Here is an 11939-nt window from a genome sequence, read left to right on the forward strand (position 1 = left end):
AATCTGGTGAGCAATCGGCAGAAGATTGGGACTAAAAACATAACAAAATCTGGTTCAAAGCACCACTACTGTGATTTTATCTAACGCTACCATAACAGTAGCAGCTCTTGAAGCTCCATTGTCAAAACCCGAAGAGAGCCACAGCCAGAAGCACTCGGTGACCGAGCGAATTAACAAACCCTTACCTTAGAAAGCAAGCAGCCGCGACCACCGGTCTGCAAGCATCTCTAGTCCTCGCTGACATAGCGAATTCAAAAATAAGCGAAGAATAAACATTGTATAACTGGAGCAGACATTCGGTAGGGATTCAGATAAACTTTATACATATTAAAGACGTCTTAGTTGCATTCAAATTATTTGCCCAATAGCAGAACAGTTTTACACGTTCTCCTTCATCTAATATATAAGCACATAACAAATTTAAACAGTGGGGCATTGACAAAGATCGACTCCATGCTACGGAACTTAAATCCACTAGGATAAATCATGAACAAAATTAACACGATCATAGGTCAAACAATACATCAGTCATGCAGTGTTCCCAGTATATCCTCATCTCGATATAGATGGTACCTAAAACAGCAAAAAAATAATAATTAATGAGCATCTAATCGGACAAAGGAAGTGAATGGTATAGACCAAAGCTTCCAGTCGCCAAAGCTCGAGTGAAAAGTTTCAAGTCGCGAAAGCTTGATGAATGGTATAGACCACCTATCATAGAATGAGATTACTTTACACTGGTGAGGGAGGGCAACAGTGTATATATTAGAAAAATAACGTCGCCTTGAAACTTTTCACGGGATAACACGGTGATGGCTAAAACGACGTCGCCTTGGGGTTCACGGCATAACATTTTGTCTAAAATTCACTGTTTAAGAATGTAGTAGAAAAATAATCAAACAAGGTGTGAAATTGCATACTTTAAATCATAAGTACAAAATCTGCATGAAAAATATTAGAGGATCCGGAATCTGGTAGGTAGTAACTCATCAAAGTTTAGTAATTCACCTGGCCAAATGGACTAAATAGCTGTCTCAGTTCTTTCTCTGTGGCCTCAAAAGCTACATTTTTCACAAGTAGTTTTGTCGAGCTTTTATCATTGTCAACCTTTTTAGGCACTTCATCTTTCTTGGCATGACAAAGTTGCAAAATAAGAGCATGCCCGTCCAAAATAGTTCCCTAGAAAATGGTAAATATTAATTGCAATGAATTTCCACAATTGTATACTGAATGCAGTAATTTTCACCAGATTCTGGCTTCACCTGTAAATCCCGGCAAACATTTGTGGCTGTCTCCACAGAATCGAACTCCAGAAAACCAAAACCCATTGAAACATTCTTCCCATTCTTCAAGTGTTTCTTTACCTGCATATAGAGCAAAGAGGATATAGACAAGAAAATATATCAAGTAAAAGTAGCGCTTCTAGGCAGCTGATTATTACCTTAACACTTAATAGTTTTCCCCCCTTCACTTGTCCACTAAAATGCTTTATCAAACTCTCGTCTGATGTCCTAAAGCTCAGATTCTTGACATATAGAGATTGTGACTGGAGAATGTTACACAACAAAGACAAAATAATTATTATATTGGCTAGGCAAGACGTAACAGAACAAGGAAAATGTAAAAGAAAACAAAAATAAGCCACAGGTGTAAAAATTAGTAGACAAGAAATGGCAGCATAAATGTAAATCTACAAGGAAACCCCCAAACGTTACCATCTTTAATCTCTAACAGAATAATCAACTATGTTAGAAGCAACAGAGCAAACCTTGTTTTGCAACACAAATGACTCTTACGACATCGTTATCATCAAGGCATAATGACTAATAAGTTCACGGTGAATATGAAACGGAGAAAACCTGAAAAATGAAAAAAAATACGGATGTGCTTAGATTGTTCAATGTAAAAGAGAAGGAGAATAGCACACTGATGTGAAAATTACTTGACACACAAATTAAACCCTCTTTTTGACAGTTGTAGTATAGATGTAAGTAGGGTATCGTTCTAGGCCGGGGATTAGGAGGGATTGCTAATCTATTCTAAATTAATTTAAAAATATTAAATAAGATTCAAGGACACAAAACTAGGCTAAAAACTCTAATAACTCGAAACACACTTAAAATGACTCAAAATAATGAAAACAATTAAATTAAACACTAGGAACTGAAATGGACGGAAATTAAATTAAAAGACTAACAATAAAGAAAACTAACTAAATAATATAATTTAATAATGGATGGGTGTTTGGTTTTGATGAAAAGTAAATTAAACTTAATTAAATTACAGAATTGACAAAAACATAAAATTAAGGTAAAATGATAAATGACAGACTAGCTAGAGGGTTTTTCTCTACACATGACACATATGCAACCTAAATTGATTTTCAGTTGTTCTTTCAATAAATTGTGAATTTCAATACTCCAGATTAACCGTGAACATCACTTTTTTTAACCCTCAGTTTTTCCACAAGTTATTGGGTTGGATGATTGCATACGACAACCCAAAACATTCCCTACAAGTTCCCTACATGAATTGCATAATAGAGATACAAGCAAGAATCATTAAGTTCTATGAAAAACATAAGCATTGACGAGACACTCGTTACTATGATTTGCATGAAACTTATGCCAAGAATTTACTTAACGTGATTGTGACTAGCAACCTTCACTACTTGTGAATATAAGTTCATAACGATTAGGTGAAATTCACTTATATTCTAGCATCAAATTCATGCATGTAAATTAAGTATGCATCCTTAATCGACATACAAAAATAAGTTATCTATCAAGCAGTTAAGCAAATTAAATCACAACTCAGAAATCACAACTGAAGGTAATCAATTCATATTACAAATATATTCATGGCTTTGAATTAACCTCTAGCCAAAATAAGTTTATTTACACATTATTAATACAGAAATAAAATAGAAGTTTGGAAAGATTAAACCGAAAGTAAAACATAAGTTGGAAAGATTTAACCGAGAGAGAAAATTGAAGCCTTCTGCTCTCTGTTCCCGCCTTCTGCTGCTCCACTGGACTCTCTGCACGTGTTGGTTCAAAGCTGCAAGGACAGCTTAGCTCTCCTCTCTCCCCGCCAGTCTCTGCGTCTCTCCCTTCTCTCCTCGCTGACCTTTCTGCGAGCTGCCCAAAGGCAGCTCTCTCTCCCGCTCCCCCCTGCGTTCCGTGGACTTGGCTTCTTCTCTCTGACCTCGCTGCCAAAGGGCAGCGTTCTTCCCCCCAAGCTCTCACTTGTGCTGCGCAGGCAGCGTTTTATTTATTTTTCTTTTCCGCTGCACTAAGCAGCTTTTTTCCTCTGGATTGAATCGTGGCCACTTTCTTATTTTAGTTTCCTCCACCTACCACGTTGCACAAGCAGCTATTATTCCTCATTCGTTTTCTTTGTCACGCTGCACACACACCTTTCCTTTATTCTTTTCTTTTTCTTTGTGCTCCCACTAGCTGCAAAGGCAGCTTCTATTATATATTTCTTTTTTCCATGCTGCCAAGCACAGCTTATTATTAATCTTCTCCCCACTAGTTTTCACCAAACTCGGCATCCCTACATCCCACCTGAAACATGAAAGAAATAATTAATTATCATGAATTGGCCTATAATCCGTGACATAATTCTACCAATAACCCATGATAGAATGAGAACGACTAAAGCAATTTTCGACGAATTTATTATTTAAAACTCATTTGTGCCATTTTTATTTTCTTTGCATAACAAATCCTATAAACACAAAAATAACGTAAATAGCTCAAAAATATAAGGAACTAACTAAGAAAAGACGAGTGAATTTGAAGTAAAAATATATATAAATATGATCCGATCAAATACCCCCATACTTAGCTTTTGCTAGTCCTCGAGCAAAACAAAGAAAACATGAAAAAGTACTAACATGAAAAACATTAGTTTCCCCCTATGTGACCCTCATAGAGTTTCATTCGAGAAAACAAATCATCAAGAACCATAGCTAGCACCAAACAAACTAATCCAAGTTCATCTTCCTTATTCAAATATTAGCAGTAATCTTTGAATCATCCTTGAAGTGTAGTGTGTGAGATAGCCATGCTAATGCAATTTCAAGTTTTTATTTTTAAAATCATCATATGCAAACTAGCGACATTCTCACGGGATATGCACTCAATCACATATGTGTTTAGTTTTAATGTGTTTCGCTCAAAGAATCAAATGTGAAATTTCTACCATAAGCTTGCATAAAGATCACTTCTCCACAGTCATAATTGCAAAACTTAAATCAAGAGGACTTTTATTGGATGTAATGAGGCTTAGGGATAGGGTTATTGAAACGAAAGAATAGGAAAACACAAGTTCTAAGCTACATTGCAAGCAATTCTTTTCTTTAGATTTATAAGAACTCAAGCTCTCCAACGATTCTTCTGAAACCTCCAATCACACCCTTAAACTGAAACTTTAAAAACATTATTTTTTTTTTTTCTTCGTATACAATCTTTCTTTTTCTTTTTCTTTTTCTTTTTTTTTTTTAATACAAATATGAAATACCCCCACACTTATTTTTTTGCCAAACACCTTCAAAGTACTTTACAAACATTTCTCATAAGACAATCTCACATTGCTCACTAGCTTGCTTGGAAAGGGTAAGGAAAAAAAAATGTTTCAGGTATAAGGGTAGACATATTTGGTGATAAGAAATAAAAGGTTCAACAAACACGGCTCAAATAGGCAATCTAATGATATCATTTTTCTGTTGGGAAACATGGTTATTTGGGCCATGGTGGTAAACCTAATGCCTCTATCATTTCCAAGTTCATGTAATCAATGACAAACATTTCGAAAGATCGTTACGCAAGTTCTAGAGATGTATCTCACATAAGTTCATCACACATGAAAGAATAGGAGTGTATGAAAAATGCACACACTTTCAATAGGCTCAAAAGCTCACATAGGATGTATATGGTCACTAAATTCACATATGAAGCTTTACGTTATGCTTTAGTTTCACATCAACAAGGCTATGTGCATTTGGTTTTTCAAAGATGATCAAACATGTACAAAACTAACAAAAGAATTAGGAATTTCACAAAACACATGTTAACTAAGTTCTTGATGATCATGGTTCAAATTTTATTCAATTATATCATTGGGTCGGGAAACTAACAAAAATCTAATTCAAAACAATAAGGAAAACAAGACAATATTTTTGGATTTTTAAATTTTCCGAATTTTTTTTTAAAGAAAACAAAAAGCAACAACACAGAAACAAATGAAATTCTGGAGATTTCTACCCCCACACTTAAACTTGACATTGTCCCCAATGTCAGAAAACACTATAACGCAAAATAAAAATAAAATAAAATAAATAAATAATAAGAAACAAAATAAAGCAATTAGACTGAAAACTTCCCTAAGTTGCAGTAAAATCAAGTGATTACCCCCCACGCTAAAATTCTGCAATCAACTTCAAGGGTGGAAATAACCAAAAGTTCCTGCAAAGAAAAGAAATAATTCAGTTAAGTAACGCAAGAAAATGTAAAAAAAATTGCAAATGAAAAATTGAAAATCACAATAAAAGACAATGAATAGAAACTAATAAGTGATCATTGGTCATGCTTGTTGATTTTCCACAGCGTTCCTCTTGAACAGGGTGACACTTAGCTTTTTACTTGCAAGTGATGATTTTATGCTATTGTACGGCGAAGCTTTGCTCTTTGGTTATGTTGCAGTTCCTTATTTGTTCTCCAAGCAGATGTGGCAGCTTCTCTAGTTCTTCAGTTCGGACTCCTTGTGCTGGGTTGATTGTACGAGCTGCATTCTTCTCTGCTTGTTTCTTCAGCACGGCGGGCAGGCACGAGGTAGAGGTATTGGTCTGTTTCTTTCTTCAATCTTTCCAAGTGCCCACCTCTTGCTTTCTTTCTCCTTGTCCCTAGCTGAATTGTCTCCACATGCTTCGAGGTATCATTTTCACTTCCCTTACTGTCCCCCAGGCAGATGTGGTAGACGAAGAGAAAGCATAAAATGATGAAGATGAGTACTCGAGAGCAAGGCTAGGTAAGCAATCACGAAGGGGTTCCAGGCAGTTGGCTCCAGATCGGAAGATTGATACCAAATGCTGGCTGATTGCTCTCTTTCTCCTTGTCGTAAAACAAAGACAAGGAAAAAGACAGGGAGAAAGCATGATATGAGATACTCTTGCTTTCAACCTTCATGATATGAAATACTTTTGCTTTGGATGGGTTGTTCGCAAGAGTATCCCAAGGAATGAGGAACACTGAGTAACTTAGGAGGATTCTTTGGGAATGCATTTTCGGAGATGAAGAAGTGTTGAGAGGGTGTGCTTTTGCTGTGGAAGGCGAAGGTAGAAACTTATAGGACTTGTCGTCACAACCGGAACTGTTCTCTCACTCATTGTCGGCAGCCGGTGGATGGATGAATAGTACAAATTACGCGCTTTCTGACAAAGCTGCCCGTAATTTCCGCAAAGCTGCCAGTTGCATGTGACAAATGCTGACTAGGCTGAGAGAGACAGATGGTTGGAATCGGCACTTCGACAGACTGCCCGTGATTTTCGCAGAGCTGAGTTTGCGTGTGACGGGTGACAACACGTCTGGACGAATTGATCTTGCGAAATCCGGGGTTCGGCTCGTGGTTTCTGAGCAAGCCCAACTTTTAAGAAATTAAATGCCTCTTTTGAGAAAAGAATCCGGCTTTTGAGAACGGAGCCCCGACTCTTCGATTTGCGAGAGGACGCTTCTTCGATTTCTGAGGAGCGCCTCTTTGATTTCTTCTTTTTATAGAGGCGCTAATTTTGTTCCACAACACACTTGAGCTCCCTCTTGTAAACACTCCCTTCTTGCACTTGTTTAATCTTGATCAGTCCGACTCTCTTCTTTCTTCACCACCTCTGAAAAATGTCTGGCCCTTCCGATCGTCGTTTTGACTTGAACCGTGGTGAAGAGGCAGCTCCGCCTTCACCAGACAACATATGGCGCCCATCTTTCATATCCCCTACCGGTCCTCTTACCGTTGGGGATTCAGTGATGAAAAATGACATGACTGCAGCGGTGGTGGCCCGGAACCTTGTCACCCCCAGAGATAACAGACTGCTCGCTAGACAGTCTGATGAATTGGCGGTTAAGGAGTCTCTGGCTCTTAGCGTGCAGTGTGCCGGTTCCGTGTCCAACATGGCCCAACGCCTATTTGCCAGAACCCGTCACGTTGAATCGTTGGTGGCTGAAATACAGAGTCTCAAAGAGGAGATTAAAGGACTCAAGCATGAAAATAAACAATTGCACAAGCTCGCACACAGCTATGCCACCAGCATGAAGAGGAAGATTGACCAGATGCAAGACACCGATGGTCAAATTTTACTTGATCATCGGAGGTTTGTGGGTTTGTTCCAACAACATCTGCCTTCGTCTTCTGGAGCGGCACCGCGTAGTGAAGCTCCAACTGATCAACCTCTGCCGCCTCCTCCTTCTGTGGCCCCGCCGACTGCTGAAGCACCATCCGACCAATGAATACTATTAGTTTACATCATTGTAAAATATTTGTACTTTTTTTTTTTTTAAGTGTTTATTTTTTTTTTATCATTAATTTTAAATTTTATCTTCTTTTTTTTTTTTTTTTTTTATTATATATTTTTTTTTATATGTAAATTAAAGTAGAAAGACTTTGGTTAACCTTCCCCCACACTTAAACTAAATAACACAAACTCACAGAAATCAAACAAATAACACAACTAACTAAACAAAACAAAATGAAAGCATTAAAGATAAGGGTGTAAAAATGCAAATCTGATTGGGTTAGCGATTCCAAAGTCTCCCTTCGTTGAATGCTTGGGTTGCCTCCCAAGAAGCGCTTGATTTAACGTCTTTAGCCGGACGCATCTTTCCTTTAAATTTCCCTCAGCTCCATTTGAACCTAAAATCAAAGAAAGAAAAATAAATCAAATATCAAAAGTAAAATACACAAACACCAATATAAACATAAACAAAAACAAAAATAAAAGGATTAGCAAAGTTGCTAATCCCCGGCAACGGTGCCAAAATTTGATGTGAAATTTACTTGACACACAAATTAAACCCTCTTTTTGACAGTTGTAGTATAGATGTAAGTAGGGTATCGTTCTAGGCCGGGGATTAGGAGGGATTGCTAATCTATTCTAAATTAATTTAAAAATATTAAATAAGACTCAAGGACACAAAACTATGCTAAAAACTCTAATAACTCGAAACACACTTAAAATGACTCAAAATAATGAAAACAATTAAATTAAACACTAGGAACTGAAATGGACGGAAATTAAATTAAAAGACTAACAATAAAGAAAACTAACTAAATAATATAATTTAATAATGGATGGGTGTTTGGTTTTGATGAAAAGTAAATTAAACTTAATTAAATTACAGAATTGACAAAAACATAAAATTAAGGTAAAATGATAAATGATAGACTAGCTAGAGGGTTTTTCTCTACACATGACACATATGCAACCTAAATTGATTTTCAGTTGTTCTTTCAATAAATTGTGAATTTCAATACTCCAGATTAACCGTGAACATCACTTTTTTTAACCCTCAGTTTTTCCACAAGTTATTGGGTTGGATGATTGCATACGACAACCCAAAACATTCCCTACAAGTTCCCTACATGAATTGCATAATAGAGATACAAGCAAGAATCATTAAGTTCTATGAAAAACATAAGCATTGACGAGACACTCGTTACTATGATTTGCATGAAACTTATGCCAAGAATTTACTTAACGTGATTGTGACTAGCAACCTTCACTACTTGTGAATATAAGTTCATAACGATTAGGTGAAATTCACTTATATTCTAGCATCAAATTCATGCATGTAAATTAAGTATGCATCCTTAATCGACATACAAAAATAAGTTATCTATCAAGCAGTTAAGCAAATTAAATCACAACTCAGAAATCACAACTGAAGGTAATCAATTCATATTACAAATATATTCATGGCTTTGAATTAACCTCTAGCCAAAATAAGTTTATTTACACATTATTAATACAGAAATAAAATAGAAGTTTGGAAAGATTAAACCGAAAGTAAAACATAAGTTGGAAAGATTTAACCGAGAGAGAAAATTGAAGCCTTCTGCTCTCTGTTCCCGCCTTCTGCTGCTCCACTGGACTCTCTGCACGTGTTGGTTCAAAGCTGCAAGGACAGCTTAGCTCTCCTCTCTCCCCGCCAGTCTCTGCGTCTCTCCCTTCTCTCCTCGCTGACCTTTCTGCGAGCTGCCCAAAGGCAGCTCTCTCTCCCGCTCCCCCCTGCGTTCCGTGGACTTGGCTTCTTCTCTCTGACCTCGCTGCCAAAGGGCAGCGTTCTTCCCCCCAAGCTCTCACTTGTGCTGCGCAGGCAGCGTTTTATTTATTTTTCTTTTCCGCTGCACTAAGCAGCTTTTTTCCTCTGGATTGAATCGTGGCCACTTTCTTATTTTAGTTTCCTCCACCTACCACGTTGCACAAGCAGCTATTATTCCTCATTCGTTTTCTTTGTCACGCTGCACACACACCTTTCCTTTATTCTTTTCTTTTTCTTTGTGCTCCCACTAGCTGCAAAGGCAGCTTCTATTATATATTTCTTTTTTCCATGCTGCCAAGCACAGCTTATTATTAATCTTCTCCCCACTAGTTTTCACCAAACTCGGCATCCCTACATCCCACCTGAAACATGAAAGAAATAATTAATTATCATGAATTGGCCTATAATCCGTGACATAATTCTACCAATAACCCATGATAGAATGAGAACGACTAAAGCAATTTTCGACGAATTTATTATTTAAAACTCATTTGTGCCATTTTTATTTTCTTTGCATAACAAATCCTATAAACACAAAAATAACGTAAATAGCTCAAAAATATAAGGAACTAACTAAGAAAAGACGAGTGAATTTGAAGTAAAAATATATATAAATATGATCCGATCACACACCTTATACACTGGAGCTGATATTATGGACTCTGATCCCAATAAAGCATCCAGAATTTCTTTCTTTCATTAATGACGGTAATAAGTCCAGAGCACTGTACGAACCTTCCATATGTGCAAGCTGTGGCCTACTTCCATGCTTAGTAGTTTCTGTGGTTTTTACTCTAATAATGTAGGTTACATTTTAAAAGGAGCATGAGAGAGTCTTTAAGAGAGCAAGTGAAGAGAGAGAGAGAAGTTACAACTAGGGTTGTAAAATAGTTGTTTCAAATCTCAAGCTCTCCCTCTATTCAACAGCTGGCTGCTTCTTGCACTCTCCTTTCACAATAATGCAGGGCACAAAGGACGCCAGGAAGCCCGAGCTTCTAAAGATCCACACAACACAAAAAATAAACTGAATTCTAATCTTGTGCAAACTCATAAGGATGCATTTTGATATGATGACGAGTATCAAACAAAGGATATTGATCCAGTTGTAATCGACAAGATAAAAGATTACCAATTTGTATCCAAATTAAGATTTGATGATAAGGAAACACGATTGAAGTTGAAGAATGATATTGATCTGTTGGAATTAATGCACTAATGTTAAGACTCTAGACATTCCCAAGAACAATTCATGCACTACCCTAAATGTTAAGACTCTAGACATTTCCAAGAACAATTATTCTAGATTCATTGTTCCTAGCCTATGTCTGTTAAGTTACCTAGGAAGAACTCTCTAGTACTTTGTATTCACTACATATATAGCCTTTGGCATATCATTTTGTATCAAGAGAGTTACAATAAGAAGTAATACAAGAGCTCTGCTGTAGCAACTCAGATTTCCCATAAACTTGTTAAGTATTTCCATCCCTCTACACTTCCTACACGATCCACGCATGAGTTTTGGTTGAAATCCCAATTTTGCATACTGCATGTACAAAGACACATATTTTCTATTTCTACAGAAAATTTATCAACATTATTAGTTCATTCCACCATTTAATTTCCATAACTTTCTGTGCAACTAAACACAAAATAAACATGACAGAAAAAACATACAGATTAAGAAGCAAACTTACTCGAATTGATAGGCATAATCGACGAGGTTGATGTTGGGAAAAACAACAGGGCCTCTCGAAGGACATGCATGGAACGATTTTCTCAGAGGAAGACGATTGTTCTCTGCAGGATCAAACATTCTCCTAAAACAATATGACTGATTTGTGGATCAAATTAAAACCCAAAAATCAATCAAAACCCAGAAATCCAAGAAATAAATCAGAATGCAGAAATCCCAGAAGTAAATCAAAACCCATAATCGATTAAACCCAGAAATCGATCAAAACCAGAAATCGTTCAAAACCCACTAATAATTTCACGAATCTTCAAAACAAAATCGAAGAAAATGAAGAAGATGAAGTGGAAGAGGAAGCTCTGAGAGGCTTATGCGGATGCGGTGTTGGTCGAGGAATGGTCCGGCAAGGCTATGGAGCAAAGCGGGATGACGAGAGAGATGACGGTCTTACTAGTCCGCTAGAATTCGAGGGGTCTCGCTAAGACGATCTAGCGAGCCCCTTAGTCGAGGCGAGTGAAGGGTAATCCCACTAAAGCTAGTCCGGTTGTGTAACAAACATAGGATTGTCCTAATTTCTAATCTAGTCTAGTCCAATGAAACCTAGTGAAGGTAAACAAACACACCCTGATAGTGATAGGTAGTGGCTGTCATTTTATTTTCCAAAGGATAAAATATGTGTAGAAAGATAAACATATCATTCTTAAAAAAATGATGAGGGTAAGCATAAATTGAAAATATTCACTAGAGGCCCAACTCCGCTTTTTATGAAAGCAACTTTAAAAAGCAAAGTACATGTTTTTAAAATATGTTGTCAAGAGATCATTGCTTTTAGAATAAGCAAAATATTTTATGTTTACCAAACACTTTTTTATTTCTTTGACTTCAAAGTGAAACAACTTTTTGGTGAAAAGAAAAAGCAATACATAATTACGTCA

At 36.8% G+C, this 11939-nt stretch overlaps 1 protein-coding gene across 5 annotated transcripts; it reads right to left on the reverse strand.

Moving 5' to 3' along the window:
• Positions 1-317: 317 nt before the first annotated feature.
• LOC103410680 (multiple RNA-binding domain-containing protein 1-like) lies at positions 318-11630 on the reverse strand. Of its 5 annotated transcripts, none has more exons than XM_070820503.1 (6): positions 11009-11630; positions 9948-10309; positions 1442-1546; positions 1263-1364; positions 1009-1179; positions 318-573 (listed from the first exon to the last, which is right to left on the reverse strand). In XM_070820503.1, the coding sequence occupies exons 4-6, from the start codon at positions 1326-1328 to the stop codon at positions 553-555; spliced, it is 258 nt and encodes an 85-aa protein (XP_070676604.1). In that variant the 5' UTR covers positions 1329-1364; positions 1442-1546; positions 9948-10309; positions 11009-11630; the 3' UTR covers positions 318-552. The 5 variants fall into 5 exon arrangements, 4 of the variants coding, with proteins under 4 accessions (XP_070676604.1, XP_070676603.1, XP_070676605.1 ...); XM_070820502.1 differs by lacking the exon at positions 11009-11630 and adding an exon at positions 1769-1926 and having other exon boundaries at positions 9946-10419; XM_070820504.1 differs by lacking the exon at positions 11009-11630 and adding an exon at positions 1769-1859 and having other exon boundaries at positions 10050-10193.
• Between the last annotated feature and the right edge of the window lie 309 nt (positions 11631-11939).

Source organism: Malus domestica, chromosome 04 (genome assembly GCF_042453785.1).
Source record: "Malus domestica chromosome 04, GDT2T_hap1".
Lineage (NCBI taxonomy): Eukaryota > Viridiplantae > Streptophyta > Magnoliopsida > Rosales > Rosaceae > Malus > Malus domestica.